Genomic DNA, 24,733 nt, shown 5'->3' with positions numbered 1-24,733 from the left:
CTCGGGGGAGGAGGTGTCCCCTCGGGAGCGGGGGCGTCCCTGGGAGGGGGAGGCCAGGGCTCCCCGGGGGTCCCTAGGAAGAAGGGGACACCCGGGGTCCCTTGGAGGGGCCGTGTCCCCTTGGGGAGGTGGGGGGTCCCAAGAGGGAAGGTGTCCCGGAGGGCAGACCGGGGTGGCGGGGGGGGGGACACACACACAACCAGCCGGGGCCGTTCGGGACGCTGCGTGGGGGGGGGTGGCGGGTGCCCCGATGCCGTGTCCCCGTGTGTCCCCCCCCCCCCCCCCGCAGATGGTGGCCTCGCGGGAGCGCTGGCGGGCGCTGGCGGCGGTGGCCCTCTGCGCCCTGCTGTGCCTGGGCTGCGGGGCGGGCGCGCACCCGCCGAAGCCGGCGAGCCCCGCCGAGGACGCCTCGCCCGAGGAGGTGGCCCGCTACTTCTCGGCGCTGCGCCACTACATCAACCTGGTGACGCGGCAGAGGTGGGCGCCGGCGCGCGCGCCCCTTTGCACGCCGCGCGGTGCCTTTTGCACGGCTGCGTGTTCAGCTTTGCACGCCGGCCGCGGGGCCCCTTTGCACGCCGCGCGGTGCCTTTTGCACGGCTGCGTATTCAGCTTTGCACGCCGGCCGCGGGGCCCCTTTGCACGCTGCGCGGTGCCTTTTGCACGGCTGCGTATTCAGCTTTGCACGCCGGCCGCGGGCCCCTTTGCACGCCGCGCGGTGCCTTTTGCACGGCTGCGTGTTCAGCTTTGCACGCCGGCCGCGGGGCCCCTTTGCACGCCGCGCGGTGCCTTTTGCACGGCTGCGTGTTCAGCTTTGCACGCCGGCCGCGGGGCCCCTTTGCACGCCGCGCGGTGCCTTTTGCACGGCTGCGTGTTCAGCTTTGCACGCCGGCCGCGGGGCCCCTTTGCACGCCGCGCGGTGCCTTTTGCACGGCTGCGTATTCAGCTTTGCACGCCGGCCGCGGGCCCCTTTGCACGCCGCGCGGCGCCGTTCGCGCGGCTGTGTTCGGCTTTGCACGCCTGCGCCGGCCCCTTTGCACGCCGCGCGGTGCCGTCCGCGTGGCTGTGTTCGGCTTTGCACGCCTGCACGGGCCCCTTTGCACGCCGCGAGGCGCCATTCGCACGGCTGCGCGTTCAGCTTTGCACGCCTGTACGTTGCCTTTGCGTGCACCCACAAGCTCTCATTTGCACACCCGTGCACGCCTCTCCGCATGCCCCTGCGTGTCGCCGTGTGCACACCCGTGCGTGCCCCTTTGCACGCGCGCCGAAGGGCTCCGTGTCCCGCAGGTACGGCAAACGTGCCAGCGCCGAGGCCCCGGCGCCGGAGCTGCCCCTGGGGGCCGGCAGGCCGTGGTGAGCGTCGCCGTCCCCCCCGCCCCGCGGTGGGGCACCCGGCACCCCGTGGTGGGGAGCCGGGGGGTGGCGGGTGAGGGGGCTGGGGGGGGGGGTCTCGTCCCCTCTCTTCTCACCCCGCCGCTTCCCCGCAGGTACGACGACGACGCCGCGTGGTGACCGCCTCTCCCGTCCCCCCCCCCGCCCCGTCCCCAAATCCTGCCCGGCGTCTCCCAAGCGCTGGGGTCCCGCCACCAGGAACCCCAGCGCCCCGGCACGGGCCCTGGGGTGCGCTGGGGGGGGCGGCCGGGGCACCCTGAGCGCCCGGCCCGGGGGGGGGTCCCGCCACGGGGACCCCCGTCTGCTGTCCCCTCCCCGGCGGGACCCCGCGCGGCCGCTGCGCGCCGCCGCTCGCGGCAATAAAGAGCAAGATCGTGGGCACCCGCCTGGGCTCTGCGTGCGATGGGGGGGCACTGGGTGCTGGGGGCTCTGGGTGCCGGTTTGCACTGGCAGCGGGTGCTGGGGTTCACCGTGTGCTGGGTGCATTTGGTGCTGGGGTGCACTGGGTGTGGGGTGCCTTGGTACGGGGGTGCGCGGGTGGGGGATACGGGGATGAACTGGGTGTGGGGGGTGCCCTGGTATGTGAGTGTACAGGTGGTGGGTGCTGGCGTGCTCTGGGTGCTGGGCTGCAGCGGTTGTGGGGTGCATGGGGTGCTGGGGTGCACTGGCAGAGGGTGCTAGGTGCTGTAGTTACGGGCTGCACAGGCAGTGGGTCCTGGGTGCACTGCGTGTGGGGTGCACTGGCGGTGGGTAGGGCTTGCATTGGGTGCTGGGTGCATTTGGTGCTGGGGTGCACTGGCAGTGGGTGCTGGCAGCATTTGGTGGGGGGATGCGGGGTGCAGGGTGCGCTGGTGGGGGTTAGAGGGTGCACTGGTTCAGGGTGCACTGGGTGCTGGGTGCATTTGGGGGGAAGCAGTGGGTGCGGGGTGCACCGGCGCTGGGTGCCGGCGGGTGCTGTGGGCCCCGTGAGCGGCTGTGCCCGGCCGAGGGGGGCAGCGGGCAATGCCCCAGCATCACGGGGCCCCGGAGCAGGATGGGGGCGGCTGCTGCGCCGAGCCCGGGTGGCCCCCGGCGCCCCCCAGCCCCCAGCCCGTCCTCGTCCCCCCCGTGCGCCCGGCCGTCTGCCCGGCCGCCGCTCCCTCCGCCCTCCCCTCTGCCCCTCCGCGGCCCCGGGCGCCCCCCCGCCGCGGGCACCTCTTTCTCGCCCTCCACCTCTCCCCCAGTGCCCCCCCCCGTGCCTCCATCGCTTTCTCCATCCCTCCAGCCACCCGCTGTCCCTCCACCCTCCCTTCCACCCTTCTGTCCGTCCCTCCAGCCCTCCCTCCATCCACCTTTCCAGCCACCCCTCCGTCCACCCGGCCTCCTCATCCTCCCTCCATCCACCCGGCCACCCTCCCCGGCACCCTCCCCAGCACCCTCCCCAGCACCCTCCCCGGCACCCTTCCGTCCACCCATCCTCCACCCTCCCCTCTTCCCTTCCACCCCCCGTCCATCCCGGCAGCCGTCTCACCATCCACCCCCTCCTCTACCCGTCTGCCCACCCATTCCTCCATCCATCCCTCCACCTGCCTGCTGCTCCCACCATCCCTCCCTCCCTCTCTCCCTCGCTCCGTCAATCCACCCATCCATCCCTCCATCCTCCTCTCCATCCATCCCTCTATCCTCTTCTCCATCCATCCCTGCCTCCCTTCATCCTCCTCTCCACCCATCCCTCCCTCCATCCTCCTCCCCATCCTCCTCTCCCTCCCTTCTTCCATCCTCCTCTCTATCCATCCTGCCATCCCTCCCTCCATCCTCCTCTCCATCCATCCCTCCCTCCTTCCATCCTCCTCTCCATCCATCCTGCCACCCATCCCTCCATCCTTCTCTCCACCATCCCTCCCTCCATCCTCCTCTCCATCCCCCTCTCCCTCCATCCTCCTGTCCATCCATCTCTCCCTCCATCCCTCCATCCTCCTCTCCACCCATCCCTCCCTCCATCCTCCTCTCCATCCTCCTCTCCCTCCATCCTCCTCTCCCTCCATCCCTCCATCCTCCTCTCCATCTTCCTCTCCATCCCTCCCTCCATCCTCCTCTCCATCCCTCCCTCCAGCGGTCCCACCATCCCTCTGTCCGTCCCCAGCCCAGCACGCGCTGGGGCCCCGCAGGGCTGAGACGCTCCGTGAAGAGCAGCCGGATGCTCCCCCCCCCCCCCCCCGTGGCAGCATCCTCGTCCCCACAGCCCCCCCCCTCCGCGGGGCCCAGCCTGGGGGTCCGGCAGGGCTCAAACATTAACCAGGGCCGGGGGGGGGGGCGGGGGCCGTGTGGCCGGGTGACATCGGCGGAGCCACGGGGGGGGGGGCAGCCGCGGGGGGAATATAAGGCCCGGTGGCAGCGGGGCAGCCGGCGCCAGGGGTCCCGCGTCCCGCCGTGTCCCCGTGCCGCGTCTCGCACGAGCAGGTGAGCGGTGCCGGGGTGGGACCTCGTCCGTGGGGGACGCGCTGGGGAGAAAAGGGGCCGATTTGGGAGCGTGTGCCTGGAGGGTGAGCGTGCGAAATGGGGGTGCACACGGGCAGCCGTGTGCATGCAGATGTGTGTGTGTGTGTGCACGGGGCTGTGCACTTCCCCTGTGACCAAGGCAGCGTGTCACGAGCGTGCAAGGCTGCGCACAGGTGCTGGTGTGAGCGTGAGTGTCGGCCCACAGGCGGGTGCAACGGTTGTGCGCGGTGAGGCAGAGGGGAGCCGGGGTGCGCAGGGCAGACGTGTGTGTGCTCCGGGAGCAGTGGTTTTGCATGTGAGTGTGTGTGTGTGCACAAGCATGTGCACATGCTCCAGGAGCGGAGCTGTGCGCGCTCTGGGAGCGGCAGCTCTGTGCGTGCGTGCATGTGTGTGTGCGTGCGTGTGTGCTTGCACGCCTCCGTGCGTGTGCCCGCGCCCGTGCCCGGCCTCAGCGCAGCGGCGCTGCCCGGCGCAGGCCATGGCTCCCCGCGGCCGCTGGGCCTCCCTGCTGCTCCTCGCCTGCTGCCTGGCGCTGCTGGCCGGGCGCCCGGGCGCCGCGGGGCCGGTGCAGCCCACCTACCCCGGCGACGACGCGCCCGTGGAGGAGCTCGTGCGCTTCTACAACGACCTGCAGCAGTACCTCAACGTGGTCACGCGGCACAGGTGAGGGCGCGGGCGGCAAAAGCGCTCCCCACTGCAAAGTCTTCCCTGGTCCGACGCGCTCTCCTGTTGCAACATGACACCATTGCACCGTGCTCGCTCTCGCAGTTTGCTCCCCCGGTTCAACACGCTCGCCTATTGCACCGTGCTCGCTCTCGCAGTTTGCTCCCCCGGTTCAACACGCTCGCCTATTGCACCGTGCTCGCTCTTGCAGTTTGCTCCCCCATTTCAACACGCTCGCCTATTGCACCGTGCTCGCTCTTGCAGTTTGCTCCCCCATTTCAACGCGCTCGCCTATTGCAACGTGCTCCCCGATTGCAACTTGCTCCCCGTTACGCCGTGCTGACCCGCTGCAATGCACTCGCTGTTGCACCATGCTCTCCCGTTTCAGCGTTCTCTCCCATTGCAACGCATCCTGGTTGCACCACGCTCTCCTGTTGCAAAGATCATGCGCCCCGTTGCATTTTGCTCCCCTGTTGCATTTTGCTCTTGTTGCACTGCGCTTCCCATTGCATCGCGTTCCGTGTTGCATCGCGTTCCCCGTTGCAATATGCTCCCTGTTGCACCCTTTTCCCCTGTTGCAGGTACGGCAAGCGGTCTGGCGGCCGGGCGCTGTGCGAGGAGCCCTACGGAGCAGCCGGGTGCTGAGCCCCCCAGGTGGGGGGGGGTGCGGGGGACGTGCCCCATGGGGCCGCCTGCCCTGGGGCGCCTCGGTTTCCCCGCTGCTGTGGCCCTGCAGCACCCTCACCCCCATCCTGTCGCAGGGCGGCTCTGGGGCCCGGCAGGCGAATAGGAGCCCGGAGGCCACGGCCCTGTGCCCGTCACCCCGTCACTGTCACCCCGTCCCCGTCCCCAGGGGCCATGCCAGGCCCCAGGTGCAATAAACCCCTATAGCAGCCACCTTGTGCCTCTGCCTGCTGGGGGGGAGGGGAGCGAGGACAGTGGGGGGGGACGGGGATGGAGTGTGCTGGAGATTCTGGGGACACTGGGACTGGGTGTGCTGGGGACACTGGGGCCCCAGGGCAGGTCCCTGCTGTTGCTTGGTGCAGCAGGGCTCTGCGTGGGGCAGGTATGGGTTTGCACGCGTGTTCATGCATGGGGCATGGGGGGGGTGCTGATGGGACATGCGTGTGCATGCAGGGTGGGGTGTGTGTGTGTGCGTGTGTGTAGTTGTGTAAGGGCTGTCCCGGGAAGGGTCACAGCACCCCTCCAGCTCCTGCGTGGGCTGCAGGATGGTGACAGGGGGCTTGTGTTTGCGCACATGCACACGACGGTGTGTGGGCATGTGTGAGGGTGCATTTGTGTGTGCATATGTGTGCAAAGGTGCATATACAGCTGGGGGGTGGTCATTTGTGCATGCCTGTGCGTGTACATGCATGCACACGCATGGGCCCGTTTGTGCATGCATGTGCATGTAGGCACATGTGTGTGTGCATGCATGCACGTGTGTGGGTGCATTTAGGCATGTGTAGACGCAAGCATACGTGTGGGTGCATGCACGTGTGTGAGGATGCATTTGTGCATGCATGCATGTAGGTGTATGCACAAGTGTGCATGGGTGCATTCACGTGTGCTAGCAGGCACCCTGCATGTGCGGGGGTGGGGGGGAGGCGTGTGCAGGCTGCACGCGTGGGCCTGGCCGCTGCACGCCTGCGCGTCCCGTCCCTGGCAGTGCCAGGCGCGAGGGGCCCGCGGGGGCCTGGCCAGCAGCAGGGCCCGCTGCGCCGCTCGCCGCAGAGATGCCCGCGGCCGCCTCCAGCTCCGAGGGGGGTAAGGCATGTGCCGAGGCGATGGGGGGGGGGCAGGGGGGGCACATGAGTGTGCACACGGGGCCCGGTGCGTGTGAGCAGGCTGCTCAGGCACTTGCACGCCTCACGATGGCTTTTCACCCGGCTATACCCACGCGGGGAGTCGTGCGCAGGGAGCCCTGTGGCTGAAGGGGCGGGGGGGGGGCTGGCGTAGCAGGAGGTGCAGAGTGTGCGTGTGTGTGTGTGCAAGTGCTTGCACGCGTGTGCAAGCATGGCGCGGTGCTGTGCACGCCCGTGCGCACGCTGCGGGGGGCTGCCGGGCCCTGCGGCGCGCGGGGGGCTGCGCGCCCCGTGCACCGGTGCGGGGCGCGAGCCCCCGCGGGCGTGTGCGGCGCTGCGCGTGCAAGGGCGCGCGGCCCCTTTAAGCGCGCGCGCCCCCCGCGCGGCGGCGCTGCCTGGGGCCCTCCCGCTGCCATGGCAACGGCGCGGCCGCGCGCCAGCCGCGCGCCCCCCGCCCGCCCTCTTAAAGGGACCGCGCCCCCGCCGCGTCCCCCCGCCGCGGGAGTCTGCACGGAGCGCGTGCCCGGGGGGGCTCCCACGGGTGAGCATGCACGAGGCGGGGGGGGGATGCGTGTCTGCGTGTGCATGCATGCGAGAACGTGCACAGCGTGTCTGTGTGTGTGCGTGTGTGCATGAGTGTGCAAAGGTGTGAAAGCATCCATAGAGTGTGTGTGCATGGGGATGCATGCATGTGAGAGCATGCACAGGTGTGTATGCGTACGGGTGTGCACACAGCAGAGAGCATGCACAAGGCGTGTGCATGGGTGTGCACACAGAGCGCATGCACGGGCGTGTGTGCACATGGGTATGGACACGTCTGAATGTGCAGAAGTGCATGTGTGTGTCAGCATGTGTGCAAATGGAGGTTCACATGGGTGTGTACACGTGTGAGGATGCACAAGTATATGTGTCTGGGGTGTGCATGCACGCACAGGTGCGTGTGCATGACAACATGCTTATTTGTGCAAGTCCATGAGCACAGCGGTTTTCATGGGTGTTTGTGAGTGTGTGAGCCTCTAGGGGTACGTGTGCACATCAGCATGTGTACATGTGGGTGTTCACATTGGTGTGCATGTGTGTGTGAGCATGCACAGGCTGGTGTCTGTGCTGATGTGTTTACGTGTGCAAGCTCCTACAAGTGGGCTTGCGCAAGTGTGTGAGCATGCAGAGGGATGCGTGCATTTCCCGGTGAGCACGTTTGTACGTGAGCATCCACAGGGGCTTGCACGCTTGTGAGCACAGCCACACGGGTGTGTGTTGCACGTGTGCCATGCATGGGTGTGTGCATGCACTGCTGCATGCTCGTGCGATAGCTATTCACGCGGGCGTGCCCGCAGGCAGGAGCGCGGACAGGTGCGGCAGTGGTTCGTGGGCGGTTGCACAGGCGCTGCTGCGCGTGCAGGGCTTTCGCACGCGGTGCCGGCGAGCGTGCGTGTGCAAGGGTGCAGGCGGCACGCGCGGGCGGGTGCACACCGGGCAGGCGCTCGGCCGCGCGGGCCCGGGCGCGCCAGCAGGCCCCGGGTACGCGCGGGCGGCGCGGGCGCGGGTGCGGGCGCGGGTGCGGGTGCAGGTGTGAGCCACCACACTGGCGGTGGGCCCGCGCCGCCTGCCCGTGCCCCCGCCGCCCCCCCGGGCCCCGCAGGTAGGCAGGGCCGCGGGGAGGGGGTGCGGGGGGGGGGGCACGGGGCAAATCCGGGCCGCGCCGGGGCTGGGGTGGAGGTGTGGGGGGGTGCAAGGTGCCCCCTCGCGTGGGCTGCTGTGGGCAGGGAGATGCAGGAAGGGTGACGCCCGTGGGGGCATGCTGAGACACCCCTCCCCCCTGAAATAGGGTGGGGGGCTCTCTGCATTGCACCCCCCTCTCCAGGCTGCATTGCAACCCCCCCCCCCGGCTACGCTGCACAGCCCGGCTGCATTGCAACCAGCTGGCCGTGTTGCAAGCTCTCCCTTGGCTGAATTGCAGCCCCTGGCTATATTGCAACTTCCCTCCCCACCCTGTTGAATTGCACCCCCTCCCCCCCCACACTCAGTTGCATGCCCCCCGCCCCCCGGATGTATTGCAGCTCCCCCCCAGCTGAATTGCATCCCCCCCCACCCTGTAACTTAATTGCACCGCCTGGGTTGCTGCATGTCCTGGGGAGGTGAGTGGGAAGTAACCAGGGGGTGTCCCCATCACCTGGGGTGCCTGGGAGAGGGAGGGCCGAGCGGGGGGGCCCATCCTGGCAGGGTGGGCGGGGGGCCGGGGGCACCCCGTTGCCATCCCGTGCCCCCCGACCCCGCCAGCTGCTTCTGACTTTCACCCCTGTGGCTGCTCTCTCCTGCTCTGCACCCCGTGCTCCATGGCCCTGCGCCCCCGTGTCCCCCCTGTGTCCCCCCCCCAGCCATGCAGCAGGTGCTGGACAACCTCATCGCCCTCCCCAACTCGCCGGTGGCTGCAGACCTGGACCTCATCTTCCTCCGCGGCATCATGGAGAGCCCAATAGTAAGGTCCTTGGCGAAGGTACAGTGGCGTGGGGCACCGGGGCCGGCCCCGCGGGCGTTGCACACGAGTGTGCGCGTGCACAGGGAGTATGCGTGCCAGGGTGTGTGTGCACTGAGGTGTGTGTGCATGCTTGCAGCTACATGCCTACATGCGTGCATATGGGTACAGCTGTGCATCTGTGAGTGTGCAAGCATGTGTGTGCATGCGAGCGTACATGTATATGTGTGCAAATGTGTATGCGCAAATATGTACGTGCGCACAGGTGCATCATAAATGTGTGTATGTGTGTGCAGGTCTGTGCAAAGGTGTACATGTGCACGTGCCCACACATGCCTGTATTGCATGTGGGAAGATGCACCTGAGTGTGGCAGTGTGCATGCAAGGAGGGCACGCACGTGTGTGTGAGGCTGTGGTGTTGGGGCAAGGGAGGGCCGTGCCGGGCCGCGGGCGGCGTTGGGCACGCGGTGCTGGTCGGGGCACAGGCGGTGTTGGGGTGGCGAGAGGCAGCGCGGGGCCGGTTGTGTGATGCTGGTTGTGCGATGCCGGTTGTGCGATGCCTGGGCTTGCGTGTGTGTCACCCACGGGCTGTGCTCACGGTGCACCGTCAGCTTCCTATCCTGCACTTTTGCCAGTGTGTGTGTGTATGCTTGTGTGTGCACACGCTCGTGCGATGGTGTGCATGTGCATGGGTCCGTGCAAGACAGCATTTCCACGTGTGTGTGTGTGCAAGGGTGTGTGCATTCATGCCTGCACAAGCACCGGGGCACGTTTGAGGGCGTTCACGATCAAGAGGGTGAGTTTGCATGCGTGCACACGCAGGGTGCTGTGCATGTGCACCGTGTGTGTGCGTGCACTCGTGCCCAGGGTGCCGTGCAGCCCCTGGCCTGGTGGTGCCCCACTACAAACCCCTGCCTCTCCCAGTTGCCGCTCCTGTGTGGCCCAGTTCAATGCTGGGATGTACTGGGGCACTCAGTCCACCTGGAGGTAGCGGGGAGAGGAGCGATTCCAGCAATCCCCACAACTGCTCCCAGTTCAGCACTGGGATGCAGACAGCTGGTCTGGCTAAGCCATACTGGGTTGTACTGGGAGGACTGAGAAATCCCCCAGTCTGTGCTGGGTTAGAGTAGGGCCTGACCTGGGCCGTTCTGGGTTGGGCTGGGCTATACAGGGCATCCCCCAGTTGTATGCTGGGCTGGACTGGGCTAGACTGGGCTGGACTGGGGAAGTCTCCCAGTATATGCATGGTGGATTGCTCTAGAGGCTCTCCCATTGCATGCTGAGCTGGACTGGGCTCTACTGGGCACTCCTCCACTGCAAACTGGGTTGGACTGCGCTCTGCTGGGCACTCCCCCATTGCACGCTGAGCTGGACTGGGCTGCACTGGGGACTCTCCCAATGCACTGGGAACTCGCCTACTGCAGACTGGGCTGGGCTGGGACTCCCCCAGGGCAGGCTGGGCTGGCCGCCGGCGGTGTGGGGCGGGGAGGCGGGGGGCAGCGGCCGGGGCGCGAGCGGCCGCGCGGGGTCCCTGACGCCCCCCCGGCCGCGGCAGGCGCACGAGCGGCTGGAGGAGACGAAGCTGGAGGCGGTGCGGGACAACAACGTGGAGCTGGTGCAGGAGATCCTGCGGGACATCGGGCGCCTGGCGCGGCGGGACAGCGCCGCGGCCGAGCTGGCCCGCATCCTGCGCGAGCCCCACTTCCAGGTGGGCTGGGGGGCCGGGAGGGGGGGGGGGGGGGCGGGAGCGGCTGGGGGGCCGGGGAGGGGGGTGCGTGCACGCGCGCGTGCCCCGGCGCGCGCCGCGGCGGGTGCAACGAGCGTGCCGCCGGGTTGCAGTCGCTGCTGGAGACCCACGACTCGGTGGCCTCCAAGAGCTACGAGACGCCCCCACCCAGCCCCGGCCTGGATCCGGCCTTCAGCAACCAGCCGGTGCCCCCCGACGCCGTGCGAATGGTCGGCATCCGCAAGACGGCCGGGGAGCACCTGGTGAGCGGGGTGCTGGGGCAGCGTGGCGCGGTGCTGGGCGCTGCGGGCCGTGCCGGAGGCTGGGTGCACGGTGCTGATGGGTGCTGGAGCCATCGTTGGGTGCTGGGGGCACAGCTGGGTGCGGGGGCACTGCTGGGGACAGTGCTGGGTGCAGGGGACAGTGCTGGGTGCAGGGGGGTATTGCTGGGTGCAGGAACCATTGCTGGGGGCATTGCTGGGTGCTGGGGGCACAGCTGGGTGCAGGAGTCATTGCTGGGGCTGGGGGCACAGCTGGGTGCTGGGGGTGCAGCTGGGTGCAGGAGTCATTGCTGGGTGCTGGGGCACAGCTGGGTGCTGGGGGTGCAGCTGGGTGCAGGAGTCATTGCTGGGGCTGGGGGCGCAGCTGGGTGCTGGGGGTGCAGCTGGGTGCAGGAGTCATTGCTGGGTGCTGGGGGGCACAGCTGGGTGCTGGGGGTGCAGCTGGGTGCAGGAGTCATTGCTGGGTGCTGGGGCACAGCTGGGTGCTGGGGCACAGCTGGGTGCAGGAGTCATTGCTGGGTGCTGGGGGCACAGCTGGGTGCTGGGGGGCACAGCTGGGTGCTGGGGCACAGCTGGGTGCAGGAGTCATTGCTGGGGCTGGGGGCACAGCTGGGTGCTGGGGGCGCAGCTGGGTGCTGGGGCACAGCTGGGTGCAGGAGTCATTGCTGGGTGCTGGGGGCGCAGCTGGGTGCTGGGGGCGCAGCTGGGTGCAGGAGTCATTGCTGGGGCTGGGGGCGCAGCTGGGTGCTGGGGGCGCAGCTGGGTGCAGGAGTCATTGCTGGGGCTGGGGGGCGCAGCTGGGTGCTGGGGGCGCAGCTGGGTGCAGGAGTCATTGCTGGGGCTGGGGGGCACAGCTGGGTGCTGGGGGCGCAGCTGGGTGCTGGGGCGCAGCTGGGTGCTGCGGCCCGTGCGGGCGGGGGGCCCGGCGCTGACCCCGTCGCCGCGCCGCCCCCGGCGCGGGCGCAGGGCGTGACGTTCCGGGTGGAGCGGGGCGAGCTGGTGGTCGCCCGCATCCTGCACGGCGGCGCGGTGGACCAGCAGGGCCTGCTGCACGTGGGCGACGTCATCCGCGAGGTGGACGGGCGCGAGGTGGGCAGCGACCCGCGGGCGCTGCAGGAGCTGCTGCGCGACGCCAGCGGCAGCGTCGTCCTCAAGATCCTGCCCAGCTACCAGGAGCCTCACCCGCCGCGGCAGGTAGCGCCCGGCGCCCTGCCCACGCCGGAGCCCAGCGCCGCGGGGACGCCGGGCCCCTGCTGGCCCCGCACTGCCTGGCGTCGGGCTCGTCCGCGCGGCAGGCGGGCGCCGCGGAGCAGCGGGTGCCGGCACCCGCGTGCGCGGTGGTGGGTGCGTGCGTGTGCCCGTGTGGTGTGTGCGTCCGTGCGTGGGTGCTGCGCGGTGCGTGGGCGCCGTGTGGTGCATGGGCGCAGTGCGGTGCATGCGCCCGTGCATGGGTGCTGTGCGGTGCGTGGGTGCTGTGCGGTACGTGGGTGCTGCACGGTGCATGGGCGCTGTGCGGTGCATGCGCCCATGCGTGGGTGCTGTGTGGTGCGTGGGCGCCGTGCGGTGCGTGTGCCCGTGCGTGGGTGCCATGCGGTGCGTGGGTGCTGCACGGTGCGCAGCCACCGGTGCTGCCTGCGTGTGCCTAGCTGCGGCGCACGAGTGTGCAAGGCAGGTGCGGGGCGGAGGTGGGGGCGGCTGCGGGTGCTGATGGTTGCACCGGGGCTGGCTGGGGCTGGTGCACGTGGAGGTGCTGGGGGGGGAGGCGTGCGTGTGTGTGTGTGTGCACGTGGGGGGGGGTTGCGTGTGCACGCACACTGCGTGTTTGCACGTGCCAGCAGCAAGGTGTGCAGTGAGGTTCGTGTGTGCGTGTGGCCGTGCTGAGTGGTGGCGCCGGCTGTGTGTGTGCATGTGTGCAAGGCGCATGTGAGCGTGTGTGTGTGTGTGTGTGTGAAGCGCAAGTGTGTGTGTATGCGTGTGTGCAGGGAGCATGCAAGCGTGTGCACGCAAGGCACGTGCAGGTGCATGTGGATTTGTGCTTGCACGCGGGCAAGGAGCCGGGAAGCACCTGCTTGCAGGGAGCGTGCGCGTGCATGTGCGTGTGTGCAAGCACGTGGGCGTGTGGGCGCACGCGTGCGTGCCCGGCCCCCTGCGCCCCTCGCAGAGCTGCCGCTGCTCCGAGGCCACCGGGCTGTCGCTGGGGAAACTGAGGCACGGCGGGGTCCTGCCTGGGTAAGGCAGAGCCGCCCCGGAGCGCGGCGCCCCAGAGCCCGGGGAGGGGGGGGGGGGGGAGGACGGACCCACGGACGGGGGGCGTCCGGCGCCCCCCCCCCCCCCGGCGCCGCTCAGCCCCGGCGCCCCCAGGTCTTCGTGCGATGCCACTTCGACTACGACCCCGGCGCCGACAGCCTCATCCCCTGCAAGGAGGCCGGGCTGCGCTTCGCCGCCGGCGACCTGCTCCACGTCGTCAACCAGGACGACCCCAACTGGTGGCAGGTGAGAGGGGACCCGAGGGGGGCACCCGGCGGGGGGGGGCACCCGGGGGGGGGCCTCTCCCTTTGCCCCTCCCCCCGGCCTGGAAGGGGGCACAGGGGTCCCCCTGTGCCACACTGTGTCCCCTAGACGTGCCACCTGCAAGGGGTCCCTTAGGGGACAGACCCCCCCCCCCGTGCCACACCGTGTCCCCTAGACGTGCCACATGCCGGAGGTCCCTTGGGGGACATGGTCTCTCCGTGCCGCTTGGTGTCCCCTAGACGTGCCACTGTGTTGGGGGGGGATGTCCCTCGGGGGCCGCCTCGCCACGTGCCACTCAGTGTCCCCCCCGTCGCCCCCCCCCGCCAGGCGCGCCACGTGGACGGGGGCAGCGCGGGGCTCGTCCCCAGCCAGCTCCTGGAGGAGAAGCGAAAAGCCTTCGTCAAGCGGGACCTGGAGGTGCCCCCCCCGGCCGGTACGGACCCCCCCAGCCCGGCCCCGGCCCCGGCCCGCCGCGGGGGGCCGCGCACCCCCCGCGCCGCCGCTCAGCCGCCCCCACCCTCGCAGGCGCCCTCTGCGGCAGCCTCGGCGGCAAGAGGAAGAAGAGGATGATGTACGTGACGACGAAGAACGCCGGTGAGGCTCCGGGGCGGGGGTGTGGGGGTGGTTTCTTTATTTTATTTTTTTAATTTTTGCATTTTTCTCCCCCCCCCCGCCCTGCGGCCCGGCGCAGAGTTCGACCGCCACGAGCTGCTCATCTACGAGGAGGTGGCGCGGGTGCCGCCCTTCGGGCGCAAGACGCTGGTGCTGCTGGGCGCGCAGGGCGTGGGGCGCCGCAGCCTCAAGAACAAGCTGCTGCTCTCGGACCAGGCGCGCTACGGCACCACGGTGCCCCGTGAGTGTGCGTGCCTGCGTGTGTGTGTGTGTGCAGGTGCACGGGCATGTGTGCATGTGCATGTGCGTGTGTGCATGTGCCTGTGTGCACATGCATGTGTGTGCATGTGCATATGTGCACGTGCGTATGTGCATGTGCGTATGTGCGTGTGTGCACATGCATGTGTGCATGTGCACGTGCGTGTGTGCAGGTGCACGTGTGTGTGTGCACATGCGTGTGTGCACATGCCTGTGCACATGTGCATTTGCATGTGTGTGTGCGCACATGCATGTGCGTGTGTGCAGGCGCATGTGTGTGTGCATGTGTGTGTGTGTGCAGGTGCACATGCGTGTGTGCACATGCATGTGTGTGTGTGTGTGCAGGTGCACGTGCATGTGTTCAGGTACATGTGCGTGTGTGCAGGTGTACGTGCGTGTGTGCACGTGCATGCGTGTGTGTGTGCAGGTGCATGCATGTGTGTGTGCAGGTGCATGTGCACATGCATGTGTGCGCGTGCGCGCGTGCGCGCTGGTCGCCAGCGCCGTGCCCCGGCCCCGCAGACACGTCGCGCAAGCCCAAGGCCAGCGAGCGCGACGGGCGCGGGTACCGCTTCGTGGCGCGGGGCGAGATGGAGGCGGGCATCCGGGCCGGCCGCTACCTGGAGCACGGCGAGTACGAGGGCAACCTCTACGGCACCAGCCTGGACTCCATCCGCGCTGTGCTGCAGGCGGGCAAGGTGTGCGTCCTCGACGTGAACCCGCAGGTGAGCGGCGCGCCGCGGCGGCGGCGCCGGCGCCGGCGGCGGCGGCGGCGGGGGGGCCCCCCCGGCCGGGGCTCAGGCGCCTGGCGCCGTGCCGCAGGCGGTAAAGGCGCTGAGGACCGCCGAATTCGTGCCCTACGTGGTGTTCATCGAAGCCCCCGACTGCGAGACGCTGCGCGCCATGAACCGGGCGGCGCTGCGCACCGGCGCGGCCACCAAGCAGCTCACGGTGAGCCGCGGCGCAGGGCACCGGGGCAGCGCGGCCCCGGGGGGGTTGGGGGGTGCACGGCCGGATGGACGGCCAGACGGCCGGACAGACGGCCGGCCGCCGAGGCGGGACGCTGAGGGCTCGGGCCGCCGGGCAGGAGGCGGACGCGCGGCGCACGGTGGAGGAGAGCGGCCGCATCCAGCGCGGCTACGGCCACTACTTCGACCTCAGCCTCACCAACGCCGACCTGGAGCAGACGTTCGGGCGCCTGCGCGACGCCATGGAGCGCCTGCGCGCCGAGCCCCAGTGGGTGCCCGTCGCCTGGGTCTACTAGCCCCCTTCGGGGGGGGGGGGCGGAACGCGCACCGAGCCCCTCCGCACCCCCCACACCCCCCGCCGGCGGAGCCCACTGCTGCGACGAGCTCGCCGTGCTCAGCGCCGCTGCCCCGGCCGTGCTGGGAGCTGGGGGGTGGCAGTGGGGGGGGTCTCTCCTTGCTCCCACCCTGATTCGGGAAGGGGGGTTCCATGGGAGGGACCCCCCCCTCCCCTGCACTGTGTCCTTAGTGGTGCAGGGCTCTGTCCTCCCCCCACCCCAGTGCCCGTACAGCTGATTCACTGCCAAAACTGTCCCCAAATTCCCCCCCCACTTTTATCCCCATGGCCTGTGCCCCCCCCCCCCCCCGGTGCCGCAGGTTTGGGAGCACAGGGAGGCCAGGGGCTTGGGGGGCTCCTGGCCCCGGCAGCTCACAGCTGCGTGCCTCAGTTTCCCCACGGGGGAGCGTGGGTTGGGACCCCCCCCCTACATCTGCCTCCTGCCTCAGGACCCCATGGCCACCCATGCCAGGGTGGGGACCCATCTCTGCCCCCACCCCGGTCACCCGATTGCCCCTTCCTAGGTAGCAATAACCCCCTGCCCGCCCTGGGTTTAACCTTGTAATTAATTAGCCTTGTAATTAACCCTGTAATTAACCCTGTAATTAACCTTGTAATTAACCCCCCCACTCCAGCCCTGAGGAGGGGGCCGTGGCTTCCCGCTCCTGCCCGGGTTGCTCTAGGGTGAGGCGAGTGGGTGCAGGGGGGGCAGCCCCGAAGGACGGGCGACAGCACCCCGCCGGGCCCCCTCCGGGGCACACGCGTGTGCGCGCACACATGTGCACCCCGCTCTCCCGCCCGCGTGCCCTGGCTGCCCGCAGGTGGCTGCATGTGCCCTGCAGCCCAGCGTGCCCTGCCCCCCCCCCCCCCGGGGCTGCTCCCCCCTTTTGGTACTTTGCTGTTACTTTTATTAAAGCTAAAGGAGAGAAAAGCAGTGATTTAGCGTCCTTGCGGCCGCCCCTGGCTGGTGGCAAGGGTGATGGGGGGGGGGGTCAGCCCATCCGGGGGTGCAGCACCCAGGCGGGGGTGCTTGGGGGTTGGGGTGTGCAGTTTGGGGCTGCTGGGGGGTGTGTTGGGGTGTTTGTGCGTGCACATCCCAGTGTGCGTGTCGGGGGTGCGGGTGTTAGTGTGTGCTTGGGGTTGTAGGTGTCTGTTGGGGTGTGCGCGTGCTGGGGTGTTCCGTGTGTGTATTGGGTTGTGTCTGGGGGGGGGGTATTGAGCGTGTGTGTGTGTGTGTGTGTGTGTGTGTGTGTTGCACGTACCCACGGGCCCTTACATGACGCTGCCGGGAGAGGTCAGCAGAGCTGCAGCCACCAGAGCTGACACTGTGTGTGCGTGTGTGTGCGCGCGCGTGTGTGCGTGCGTGCAGGGGTGTGCATGCGTGTGTATATGTGTGTGCATGTGCAGCCGTGTGCCTGCACAGGGGTGTGCGCACGGGGGGGGTGCGGGGGTGCGTGCACGGGCGCAGCGGCCGCCGGCGCACGCACCCGCGTGTGCGGCGCGGCTCCGCGCGGGGCGGGCACGGCCCCGCCTGCGAGCGCGCCGGCCCCGCCCGCGCCTCGTCCCGCGTGTCCCGCGGGTCCCGCGTGTCCCGCCGCGCCCCTGCGCCGCCAGCGAGGAGCTAAGGTCGGCGGGGAGCCGTGCCCGCCTCCGCTGCCTGCTCTGCCCTGCTCCCAGCGCACCCCGCACCCAGAGCCGCCTGCACCCAGAGCCGCCCGCACCCGTAAGTTCCCATGCCCGTAAGCTCCTGCACCTATAAGTTCCTGTGCTCATTAGCTTCCACACCTATAAGTAAGTTCCCACCCCCATAAGCTCCCGCACATATAAGTTCCTGCACCTATAAGCTCCCTCCCATCCTGCACCTATAAGGTCCCGCACCTGTAAGCTCCCATGCCCGTAAGCTCCCGTGCCCATAAGCTTCTGCGCCCATAAGCTCCTGCACCTATAAGCTTCCATGCCAGTAAGCTCCCGTGCCCATAAGCTCCTGCACCTATAAGGTCCCGCACCTGTAAGCTCTTGTGCCTGTAAGCTCCTGCACCTATTAGCTCCCGCGCCCATAAGCTCCCGCACATATAAGTTCCTGCACCCATAAGCTCCTGCACCTATTAGCTCTCGTGCCCGTAAGCCCCCGCACCTATAAGTTCCCACGCCCACAAGCTCCCGGGCAGCATGTGGGCCGTGCTGCTGCTGGCGGCGCTGGGTGCGCTGGCCCTGGGGCTGGTGGCCCGCCGGCTGGTGGCCCCCGGGCGCAACCCCTTCGCCGAGCCGCCCCCGGGGGCCCCGGGGCCGCTGGTGACGGAGCAGCGGGCCAGGGACAAGGTGCTGAAGCAGGGTGAGTGCGCAGGGCGGCCACCTGTCTGTCCGTCTGTTGGGCGTGCGTGCTGGCTGTCCCTCGGGGGCACGCGCTCCTCCTCCGTACAGTCCCGTGTGCCCGCGTCTGTCCATCCGAGGTGACTCTTTGTGGATCTGCCTGGGTCTGCACCGACCGTCTGTCCGTCCGTGTGGGTGTGCGCTTCCCTTCCCTCCATCCGCCGGTCCCCTGCACAGGGGCTCTCTCTCTCTCTCTCTCTGTCCATCCTTCCGTCCTTCCGTCTGTGCATCCTTTCTCCTGTCAACCTTCCATCTGTCCATCTCTCCACCCATCCCTTCCTCCCTGTCTGTCTGTCCATCCTGCCATCCTTCCCGCTCTTGCTCCAGCTCTGTGCATCCCTCCCTCTGTCCATCTGTCTGTCCGTCCCTCCATCCTCCCTTGCATCCATCTGTCCATCTGTCCATCCACCCATCCCTCCCTCCACCTACCTATCCATCCAGCTCCCCATTGCTCCCACCATTCGCCCATCCCTCCTTCCATCCATCCGTCCGTCCGCCGGCCCGCCCGCGCCGGCGCTGCCGAGGGGCCCAGCGGTGCGCGTGCGCCTTGCAGGGTTCAGCGCGAGCCGGGTGCCGCGGGAGCTGGACGCGGTGGTGATCGGCAGCGGCATGGGGGGCCTGGCGGCGGCGGGCTCCCTGGCCAAGGCGGGCAAGAGGGTGCTGGTGCTGGAGCAGCACGACCAGGCCGGCGGCTGCTGCCACACTTTCGAGGAGCGCGGCAGCGAGTTCGACGTGGGTGAGGACCCCCGGGGCCGGCGGTGCCCCCCGGCGCGCGTGTGTGCTCGTGCATGTGTTGGCGTGCACGTGGTGAGTGTGCCTGTGTGTGCACAGCGTGGCTGTGCTGGTGCGAGACGCGTGTGCTTGCAGCGGGGGGGTGTGCGTGCAGCGGGGTGAGGCCAGGCCACGCCGGCACCTCTCAAGGTGACCCGGAGCAGACAGCACCTAATGACTTAATTCCCCCCCATCTGGCACCCTGGGGCACCCACCCCACGGGCTCCAGCCATCCTGCACCCGGGGGCCTCCCTGCCACATGTCCCTGGGGGAGGGGACAGCCCCGTCCCCCGGCTGGTGCCACCCTCTCCACCTCTGGGGGCCCGCAGGCATCCACTACGTGGGGCAGATGCACGAGGGCAGCATGCTGCGCGTGGCGCTGGACCAGCTCACGGACGGGCAGCTGGCCTGGCAGCGCCTGGCCGACCCCTACGACGTGGTGTGCTTGGGCGCCCGGCAGTACCAGCTCCGTGCCGGCAAGGCCGCCTTCGCCGCCGCGCTTGAGGAGCAATTCCCTGCCGAGAAGAAGGCCATCCGGGAGTTCATGCGGCTCTCCAAGGTGGGAGACCCCGGCGACCAGAGGGAACAGTGTCCCCTTGCTGCCCAGGGGACTGCGGGGTGGGAGGTGCCATGTCCGGTGCCCGGGGCAGGGTGCTGGGCTCTCTCCTGGCTCAGGCTGGTCAGAGGGTGCCTGGGGACATGGATGGTGGCACTGCCACCTATGGGGACATGGGTGATGGGGATGGTGGGGACACGAGCCATGGACATGGTGGGGACGTGGGTGATGGGGAGGGTGGGGACATGAGCCATGGACATGGTGGGGATGTGGGTGATGGGGAGGGTGGGGACATGAGCCATGGACATGGTGGGGACGTGGGTGATGGGGAGGGTGGCCACATGGGCGGTAGGCGTGGCGATGGGGATGGTGGGAACACAGGGAGTGGAAGTGTTGGCAGTGGGGACACAGGAGGTGGGCCCAAGGTCGTGGAGGTGGCTGGTGGGCGACGTGGGCTGCTCCCCGTGCAGCTGGCCGCCAGGCGCGTGGCCCTGCTGGCGGTGTTGAAGATGGTGCCGCTGTGGCTGGTGACCTTCCTCGTCCGCACCGGCCTCATCTACTGGATCTCGCCCATCTTCCGCATGGCGGCCACCAGCCACAGCGAGGCCGTGGCCCGGCTGACGGCCGACGGCGACCTCCGGGCTCTGCTCAGCTACCTCTTCTACGGTGTGGGGGTCCTGCGCATGGGGCGCGTGCTGGGGCTGTCGCGACAGGGGAGGGCCATGTCGTGATGGAGAGGGCCATGTCATGATGGAGAGGGCTGTGTCATGACAGAGGAAGGCCACGTCATGATGAGGGAGGCCATGGTATGATAGGAGAAGGTCATATCATGATAGGGGAGGGCCACACCACGATAAGGGGAGGGCTGTGTTGCGATAGGGGCAGGCCATATTGCGATAGGTGAGGACCACGTCACGATAGAGAGGGCCGTGTCACAGCAGAGGAGGGCCGCGTGGTGAGCGGGGAAGGCTGCGTCGGGACGGGCAGGGCCGTGTCACGGCAAAGGAGGGTTGTGTCGTGACAGGCAGGGCCATGTCGTGATAGCGGGGTGGGGGGGCCATCCCCAGGCACGGCGCCGCGGGACTCCAGCTTCCTCATCAACGTCCTCATGGTGCACCACTACCAGCGGGGCGCCTGGTACCCGCGCGGCGGGGCCAGCGAGATCGCCTTCCACGCCGTGCCCGTCATCGCCCGCGCCGGCGGCGCCGTGCTCGTGCGCGCCCCCGTCACCCGCATCCTCGTCTCGCCGGCCGGCGCCGCCGTGGGTCAGCGCCCCAGCGCCTCCCGCCCACCCCCCACCCCGCAATCCTCCCCCCCCCCCGGGGCACTGGGACGCGGTGGGGTGACCAGGGGCCGTGTCCCCCTCGCCAGGGGTGGCCGTGCGGAAGGGGCCGAGCGAGGAGGAGGTGGAGATCTTCGCGCCCGTCGTCATCTCCGACGCCGGCGTCTTCAACACCTTCGGCCAGCTGCTGCCACCGGAGCTGCGGAGCCACCCGGGTGAGGTGGCCACGGGGTCCCGGTGGCCACGGGGACGGGGAAGCGCCGGCGGTCCCCGTGGCGGCTCCCAACCGGGCTCCCCGCAGGCGTCCGCTCCCGCCTGGACATGGTGCGGCACGGCATGGGCTCCTTCCTGGTGTTCGTGGGGCTGCGGGGCACCGCGGCCGAGCTGGCCTTGCCCTCCACCAACTTCTGGATCTACCCCCACAACGACCTGGACAGGATGTAAGGGGGCGGCGGCGGGGGGCCGGGGTGGTGGTGGTGGGGGGGGGGGGTCCGCACCGCGCTGCACCTCCTTGGCGCCCGCCAGGATGAGCCGTTACGCCGCCCTGAGCCGCGAGGACGTCCCCGACAACCTGGCCATGATGTTCATCACCTTCCCCTCGGCCAAGGACCCCACGTACCAGGAGAGGCACCCAGGTACCGCCGGCACCCCCCCCCCCGCCATGGGATGCCTTGATCCGCTCGGCTTTGCCGGATCAGAGGCTCCTTAATCCGACGGGCAGGATTACGGGCTGCCAGCGCGTCCCGGGGTGACACCGGCTCGAGGTGCCACCGGTCCCTTGGGGCACCCAGCCAGCTGGGCCGGGGGTTCCCCACGGCCCTGGGTGGCCCCTCGCCGGCACCGGCCGGAGAAGCCGGGCCGGGGGCTCGGAGCGGGCGCGTGGCCTCGCAGGGCGCTCGTGCATGACCCTCCTGACCATGGCGCGGTACGAGTGGTTCGAGGAGTGGGCCGGGACCCGCGCCAAGCACCGGGGCGCCGGCTACCAGCAGTACAAGATGGCCATCGCCCAGCGCCTGCTGGAGAGGGCCCTGGAGCGCTTCCCCCAGCTCCGCGACAAGGTGACGGCGGGGCCCGGGCCGCGGGGCCCCGGGCAGCACGAGCCGGGGGCGGCCGGTGGGGACGGGGTGCCCAGTGGAGATGGGGTGTCCTCCAGGGATGGGGGACCCTGCTGGGACGAGGTGCCCCATGGATCTGGGTGCCACCGGGTTTGGGGTGCCCAGTAAGGTGCCCTGCAGGGATGGGGACCCCGGTGGGGCTGGGGTGCCAACCGCGGTGCCCAGCAGGGTCGGGGTGCTCTGGTGGGACGAGGTGCCTGCAGGATAGGGCACGGTGGGGCTTGGGTCTCCAGCGGGGAGGGGGTCCCGAGTGGGCTCCGGGTGCCCTGCACTGCTGGGTGCCCGGCGGGAGAGGGTGGGGTGCACCGTGGTGACGGGGTGCACTGCAAGAACGAGGTGCCCAGCAGGGTCCGGGTGCTGCGGGGCCGGGGGGAGGCACCACGACCCCCCCCCCCCCACACACACCCCCTGGAGCAGGGCTGGGGGGGGGGGGCGGGCGCGGGGGCGGCGCGGGCCCCGCCGTGCCCACGCGCCCCGGCGCCCAGGTGGAGTTCGTGGAGGCCGCCTCGCCGCTCACCAACCAGCACTACCTGGCGGCCCCGCGCGGCGAGATGTACGGGGCCGAGCACGACGTGGGCCGCTTCGCCCCGGCCGTGGTGGCCGCCATGCGAGCCGAGACGCCCGTGAGGAACCTCTACCTGACGGGTACCGGGGGGGCGCCGGGGGGGGCGGCGGCGGTGGTGGCCCCATGGCAGTGGCACGTGGCCCCAGCGGCGGCTCGCCCCCCCCCCCCTCCCCACCCACCCAGGGCAGGACGTGTTCAGCTGCGGGCTGGCGGGCGCCCTGCACGGCGGGCTGCTCTGCGCCTCCGCCGTCCTCGGCCGCCTCCTCTACCTGGACCTGCTGCTCCTCAAGAAGAAGATCAAGTGGCGCCGGGGCCGCAAAGCGGCTTGAGCCGGGCACGGTGCCCGAGGGTGCTCGGCGGCCCCGGCCGCCTGGCTCCAGCAGAAATCGCTCCGAATTCAATAAACCGGGAAGCCCCAACGGCACCATGTCCCTCGGGTGGTGACATGCAGGCTCATGTGGGTGCCGCGCCGGCCCCACGTCCCCAGCAGTGACACCGCGGGCTGGCAAAGCCCAGACACCGGGAGTCCCCAGGGCCGCTGGGGTGGCACCGGGTGTCCCCAGGGCCAAGGTGGCACCGGGTGCATTAGGGCCAGGGTGGCACCGGGTGCACCAGGGCTGAGGTGGCCCTGCATGTCCCCAGGGCTGAGGTGTCCCCAGGTGTCCCCAGGGCTGGGGTGGCACTGGGTGTCCATCCGTCGATCCCTCCATCCATCCCTCTGTCCCCCTCTCTCTCCTCACCCCTGCCCACACATCCCCCCATCCCCCCTTCCTGCATTTTGGGCCGGGGCGGGGGGGGGGGGGGCTTGGGGAGGCCCGAGGGGCTGCCTGGGCTGGGTGCCCCCGTGCTGTTCCCCGCGGGGGTCCCCGGGATGGGGGGCACCCCCGGCTCGCCCGGCTCCGCCGCCCTCCCCGCGCCGCCCCCCAGCATCTGGCTCCCAGCTGCGGGCGCTGGTTCCGGCCCCGCTCGCTCCCTGCTGATGTGGCAGCCCCGGCCCCGGCTCCAACCCCGGCCCCAGCCCCGGCTCCAGCCCCGGCCGCATCCCCGGCCCCGGCCCCAGCCCCGCGGCCGCCAGTCCCCTTTGGATGTTTGTGCCCCGGCTCAGAGTGGGACCCGCCGACACCCCCGGGGCACCCCCGGCTCCTGCCACCTCCGCGCCGGGAGATGGAGCCTGAGGGAAGGAGAAGGGCTGGGAGAGGAGGAGGAGGAGGAGGAGGAGGAAGGGGAGAGCCCGTGCGGGAGCCGGCTGTGGGGAAGGCGCGAGGCTGCTGGGTGGGGGGTCTCGCCCCCCCCCCCGGGTCCCCTCGCCGGGCGGCCGCGCTGCCACGGGCAGGGATGCGCTGGCGGGGTCGCCGGTGGGGGGGGTGTTACGCGCGTGTGCACCCATCTGTGCGGTGCACGCGGCCTAATTGGCTAATTGGGTCAAGCACTTAACGAAGGCTTCGCCCTGGCCCGTCCTCCTGTGCCCCCAGGTGCAGCACCGCGGGGTGCCCCGAAGCCGCGGGGCTGGGGCTGCTCCCCGGGGGCTGGATCCAGACGTGGCCGGGGGTGGGGGACGGCCCCTTCGTCCCCCCCCCACCAAATCAGCCACCTGCCCGCAGCTGGGGAGCAGGAGAGCAGCCGGGGGCCCCGGCACAGGGACCCCAAATGGCTGCATCCCCCCGGGCTCATGCTGCGCGTGTGCATGCAGTGTGCAAGCTGGGTGTGTGCGCACACTGAGTGCATGCAGCATGCAAGCTGGGTGTGTGTGTGTGCTGAGTGCACGCAGTGTGCAAGCTGTGTGTGTGTATGTGTGTGTGTGCATGCAACGTGCAAGCTCTGTGTGTGTGTGCATATATGCTGAGTGCATGCAGCGTGCAAGTGTGTGTGTGTGCATGCAGTGTGCAAGCTCTGTGTGTGCCTGCGCTGAGTGCATGCAATGTGTGTGTATGTGTGTGCGCGCACTGAGTGCATGCAGCCTGCAAGCTGTATGTGTCTGTGTGAGTGTGTTTTGTGCACGCCTGCCTGTGCACGTGCTGCAATGTGCCAGGTGTGTGTAGGGTGCTTGTGTGTCCAGCCTGCATAAGGTATGTGCAAGCAGCATGCAGGCATGCGTGTGTGTGTGTGCGCTCACACATGCCCAGGGCACATGCGGCAATGCAGTGACTGGGTGTGTGTGCACGCAGTGCATGTGTGCAGTGTGCACGTATTTGCAGTGCACGCGTGTGCCTGCAGCGTGTGTGAGTGTGCCCGCCACACCGTGTGCGTGAGTGCGTGCGTGCAGCACGTGTGCGAGGGCTCCCGCGCCGCCCCGGGGCCGCAGCAGCCCCCGGGCGGAGGCCGCGGTGCCGGTGCCTCCCGAGGCCGCAGCGCTGCGTGTTCGTCCGCCGCCGAAGATTACAAGGTGCCTGGGGAGGCTGCAGGGCCGCTTTGGGGCTCCTAATTACACGCCGGCCGCCGCCAGGCTAGAATTAAATCCAGGCGGGAGGCAGAAATAGCCGCGAAGCCAGGTGGGTCCCGGCGCGGCGAGTACCTGTGCCAAACCCGGCCTGGGGGTGACGCTGGCCCCGGGCACACACGCGTGTGCACGTGCG

The 24,733-nt window shown here is 69.6% G+C and overlaps 4 protein-coding genes across 5 annotated transcripts; all 4 read left to right on the top strand.

Annotated features, from left to right (window-relative positions):
* Positions 1–289: 289 nt before the first annotated feature.
* On the top strand, positions 290–1,558 carry LOC134151344 (peptide YY-like). Its single transcript, XM_062595811.1, has 3 exons — positions 290–477; positions 1,285–1,350; positions 1,485–1,558. Exons 1-3 carry the CDS (start codon positions 290–292, stop codon positions 1,507–1,509), a joined length of 279 nt encoding a protein of 92 aa, XP_062451795.1. The 3' UTR covers positions 1,510–1,558.
* Positions 1,559–4,345: 2,787 nt separating this feature from the next.
* LOC134151412 (pancreatic polypeptide-like) lies at positions 4,346–5,175 on the top strand. Its single transcript, XM_062595912.1, has 2 exons — positions 4,346–4,530; positions 5,112–5,175. Exons 1-2 carry the CDS (start codon positions 4,346–4,348, stop codon positions 5,173–5,175), a joined length of 249 nt encoding a protein of 82 aa, XP_062451896.1.
* Positions 5,176–6,234: 1,059 nt separating this feature from the next.
* On the top strand, positions 6,235–15,510 carry MPP2 (MAGUK p55 scaffold protein 2). 2 transcript variants are annotated; one of them, XM_062595694.1, is made up of 12 exons: positions 6,235–6,297; positions 8,714–8,832; positions 10,367–10,519; positions 10,651–10,800; positions 11,785–12,012; positions 13,180–13,311; positions 13,657–13,762; positions 13,855–13,923; positions 14,021–14,182; positions 14,722–14,924; positions 15,022–15,150; positions 15,287–15,510. In XM_062595694.1, exons 1-12 carry the CDS (start codon positions 6,267–6,269, stop codon positions 15,461–15,463), a joined length of 1,659 nt encoding a protein of 552 aa, XP_062451678.1. In that variant the 5' UTR covers positions 6,235–6,266; the 3' UTR covers positions 15,464–15,510. The 2 variants fall into 2 exon arrangements, with proteins under 2 accessions (XP_062451678.1, XP_062451677.1); XM_062595693.1 differs by having other exon boundaries at positions 8,714–8,916.
* Positions 15,511–17,670: 2,160 nt separating this feature from the next.
* LOC134151073 (all-trans-retinol 13,14-reductase-like) lies at positions 17,671–22,579 on the top strand. Its single transcript, XM_062595360.1, has 11 exons — positions 17,671–17,833; positions 18,425–18,607; positions 18,972–19,201; positions 19,669–19,864; positions 20,266–20,463; positions 20,570–20,695; positions 20,782–20,920; positions 21,006–21,115; positions 21,372–21,538; positions 22,081–22,240; positions 22,344–22,579. Exons 1-11 carry the CDS (start codon positions 17,671–17,673, stop codon positions 22,487–22,489), a joined length of 1,818 nt encoding a protein of 605 aa, XP_062451344.1. The 3' UTR covers positions 22,490–22,579.
* Positions 22,580–24,733: the final 2,154 nt, after the last annotated feature.

Source organism: Rhea pennata, chromosome 26 (genome assembly GCF_028389875.1).
Source record: "Rhea pennata isolate bPtePen1 chromosome 26, bPtePen1.pri, whole genome shotgun sequence".
In the NCBI taxonomy this organism is placed as follows: Eukaryota; Metazoa; Chordata; class Aves; order Rheiformes; family Rheidae; genus Rhea; species Rhea pennata.
Note: the sequence above shows the minus strand (reverse complement) of the source record. Positions and strands in the feature narration are given on the sequence as shown.

What these genes read in the sequence shown, in the direction of transcription:
- LOC134151344 (XM_062595811.1), top strand. Translation starts at nt 290, where the DNA reads ATGGTGGCCTCGCGGGAGCGCTGGCGGGCGCTGGCGGCGGTGGCCCTC. An exon ending in AACCTGGTGACGCGGCAGAG is followed by an intron (nt 478 to 1,284) that starts GTGGGCGCCGGC and finishes CGTGTCCCGCAG; the next exon opens with GTACGGCAAACGTGCCAGCG. An exon ending in CTGGGGGCCGGCAGGCCGTG is followed by an intron (nt 1,351 to 1,484) that starts GTGAGCGTCGCC and finishes GCTTCCCCGCAG; the next exon opens with GTACGACGACGACGCCGCGT.
- LOC134151412 (XM_062595912.1), top strand. Translation starts at nt 4,346, where the DNA reads ATGGCTCCCCGCGGCCGCTGGGCCTCCCTGCTGCTCCTCGCCTGCTGC. An exon ending in AACGTGGTCACGCGGCACAG is followed by an intron (nt 4,531 to 5,111) that starts GTGAGGGCGCGG and finishes CCCCTGTTGCAG; the next exon opens with GTACGGCAAGCGGTCTGGCG.
- MPP2 (XM_062595693.1), top strand. Translation starts at nt 6,267, where the DNA reads ATGCCCGCGGCCGCCTCCAGCTCCGAGGGGG. An exon ending in TGCGCGAGCCCCACTTCCAG is followed by an intron (nt 10,520 to 10,650) that starts GTGGGCTGGGGG and finishes GCCGGGTTGCAG; the next exon opens with TCGCTGCTGGAGACCCACGA. An exon ending in AGCCTCACCCGCCGCGGCAG is followed by an intron (nt 12,013 to 13,179) that starts GTAGCGCCCGGC and finishes CGGCGCCCCCAG; the next exon opens with GTCTTCGTGCGATGCCACTT.
- LOC134151073 (XM_062595360.1), top strand. Translation starts at nt 17,671, where the DNA reads ATGTGGGCCGTGCTGCTGCTGGCGGCGCTGGGTGCGCTGGCCCTGGGG. An exon ending in AGTTCATGCGGCTCTCCAAG is followed by an intron (nt 19,202 to 19,668) that starts GTGGGAGACCCC and finishes CTCCCCGTGCAG; the next exon opens with CTGGCCGCCAGGCGCGTGGC. An exon ending in GCCGGCCGGCGCCGCCGTGG is followed by an intron (nt 20,464 to 20,569) that starts GTCAGCGCCCCA and finishes CCCCCTCGCCAG; the next exon opens with GGGTGGCCGTGCGGAAGGGG.